Raw genomic sequence first — 2,589 nt, 5'->3', positions numbered from 1 at the left:
CAAAATATATATATATATATATATATTGTAATTAAGCATTGTTTTATTTTAGAAAAAATTGTTTTTATATTTATCTATTTTTTAAGAATAATAATATATATTATATTGTACGAATATAGAATTGAAGTTGAATTAAAGTTAATCTACATTGATAGAAATAGGCATTAAGCCTCTACAGATTACATGAGGGATGTGTGTTCTACGACATATGTAAATTCACAGCTTAAAGTATTAATTATTTCAATGTATGTGCATACATATCGGCTGTGTTCAGCAGAAAAAAAAACAGCTTTGCAGCTATTGTAAAATTCTTTGATATGATTGGTCTCCTCTTACGAGGAGAAAAATAAATGTATTCCAACGTGTATCTACATTCATGTGTTAACACACAAAAAAAGTCTGTAATCAAAAAGTTTGTGGATGTTAAAACAATAACAACCTCAATACATTATAAATATAAAAAACTCATCAGTGGCTACATCAGCTATTCGGATGCACAGAAAATTCTTTATTTTCGTGTGAATATAACAAAACGAATAAAATAAACGTTTCGATTCTTCGATTCGGGTCCTTATCAATATGAAATATAAATCGAAATTATGTAAGTAACGCAAATTCCAATCTATGTAATGAATAGCCCAATAATTATCAAAAATATTTAACTTATACAATAATAATATAAAAACTTACATAAAGTAAAACCGAAATCATATACATTGCGTCACTAAGTAGAATCACATCGCTCATCAGATTGTCAGATTTGCTGTGTAGTCATTCAAAAGAAACACGAAAACGAAAAATTAGAGAGAATTATTCAAATTATTTGTTTGAATTTTAATTACGTGTAAGCGTTTTCTCGCGACTCGTTGTATAGCTAATTTGGCATTTGGATAAAGAAGAACGAACTAAATTGTCGGGAATCATCAACTTGGATTTTGCGTTACTTATGTAATTTCGATTTATATTTTATATTGATAAGGATCCGAATTGAAGGGTTGAAACGTTTATTTTATTTGTTATGTTATTTTATATGTTACTTTCACACGAAAATAAAGAATTTTCTGTGCATCCGAACAATTGATGTAGGCTCTGATGGGCTTTTTTACATTTTTCACTGATAGATTCTTTCGAGCCTCATTTTATATATTTGTACATCATAAATACAATATAATTATCCCAGCAAACGAGAATGGATTGAAATTTTTTTCTATCCGAATGCGCGCGCGCGTATTTTAAATAGCGAATACTTTTTTTTTTGTATTTAATTGGATTCAATTAGATTCAATTGGATGCAATTGGATTGAAAAACTGCATTTTCCTACTCAAAATTTTGAATCGAACAATATTCACAATATACAGAAAAAGCTAATATTATTTTTAGATTGAAAGGCATAGAGATATATGCTCCATGCAATTCCTATAAATGAATAAAAATGCATTCAGTATTGAAAAGCATTCATTTTAACATTCGTGAATTAATTATTTCTGAAAATCGGAATCCATTTCAATTCATTTCAATCCATTCTCGTTTGCTGGAATCATAAATATTGAAAAAAATATTTAGGCGAACATAGTTGCGCTCATGGACGAGACTGATGTCACCGCGGTAAGTAACACGATCGCCCAGGAGCAATTCAAATTGTCGGCGAATTATGTGCGTCAGATGACGGATCGGATACTGTGCTTCTGCCCGGACGCCCTCGTGGCCGTGTTCGCGCGCCCTGTCACCGCTACGCTCGCGATGGTCTCCGAGATATTTCGGTGTTCCGGTTGGTGGAATCCGGACCGGATCGTCGGCTCAATCGCGACGTACAGTGGACGAATCGAAAAGATGGTGGCGGCAATCCTCGACTTGGAGCGTGCGAGTCTCTCGGTGCCGCTGACCGGCGGCGCCGACGCGCAAACCGTCGTGCCGTTACTGTCGCGTGCTCTTCCCTTCAATCAATTCACAAACGTACGAATCAGTTAGGAAATTTTAATTTCTAATCTCTCTAATATATATAATAGTTTTTTTTTTAAAAGAATTTAGACACACTGTAAACTGTTAGAAATTATCAGTCATTTTTAAGCGATCGTAATGTGCTTTTAAAAAATGTAAAAAGAATTATTTAATATGTAAATAATATGTAATCTGTAAATTTATGAAAAGTTATTTAATTCAATTTGATTAAATACTTCTATACTATAAATGTATTTAGTATTTGTATAATAGTATTTAGTTTTTTTAAAGAATTAAACAATTGCTTCCCCTAAATCTGAAATGAAGAGAACAAATATATACGAGTATATTAAAGCAGAGGACAATAATTTCGTCTGTAATTGTTTCTCCGTTTTATTTGATAAGTAGAAAAAAACTATCGCATCGACCCCTAAATAAAATAGTTACATATTCATCTGCAGAAAAAAAATAAAAATTCTAATAATTCTCTAAAAATTAAAAACAAATTCCTATATACTAAGAATCAAAATCTTTATAGCACAGATATTGAATGGGCAAAGATCAAATGCGCATCACATATCTCTTGTAAATATCTTCTGGATTCTTAATGTCATTTACACCTTCGTTAGTTAATATAATTAACGATATTT

The 2,589-nt window shown here is 31.2% G+C and overlaps 1 protein-coding gene across 3 annotated transcripts in view; it reads left to right on the top strand.

The window, feature by feature from the left end:
- Nucleotides 1–2,589, top strand: part of LOC108755775 (malate dehydrogenase-like) — a 5,461-nt gene that overhangs the window by 1,100 nt on the left and 1,772 nt on the right. For 2 of the 3 annotated variants that reach the window (XR_001939786.1, XM_018499013.1), the window contains exon 2: nucleotides 1,565–1,954. Coding sequence is in view for 2 of the 3 variants with exons in the window: in XM_018499013.1 (XP_018354515.1) it covers nucleotides 1,565–1,954 (390 nt within the window). In the remaining variant the exon portion in view is untranslated. The remainder of the gene's footprint in view (nucleotides 1–1,564; nucleotides 1,955–2,589) is intronic. The other variant, XM_018499015.1, reaches the window with a different exon arrangement.

The sequence above is a fragment of the Trachymyrmex septentrionalis genome, unplaced genomic scaffold (assembly GCF_001594115.1).
Source record: "Trachymyrmex septentrionalis isolate Tsep2-gDNA-1 unplaced genomic scaffold, Tsep1.0 scaffold9, whole genome shotgun sequence".
Lineage (NCBI taxonomy): Eukaryota > Metazoa > Arthropoda > Insecta > Hymenoptera > Formicidae > Trachymyrmex > Trachymyrmex septentrionalis.
Note: the sequence above shows the minus strand (reverse complement) of the source record. Positions and strands in the feature narration are given on the sequence as shown.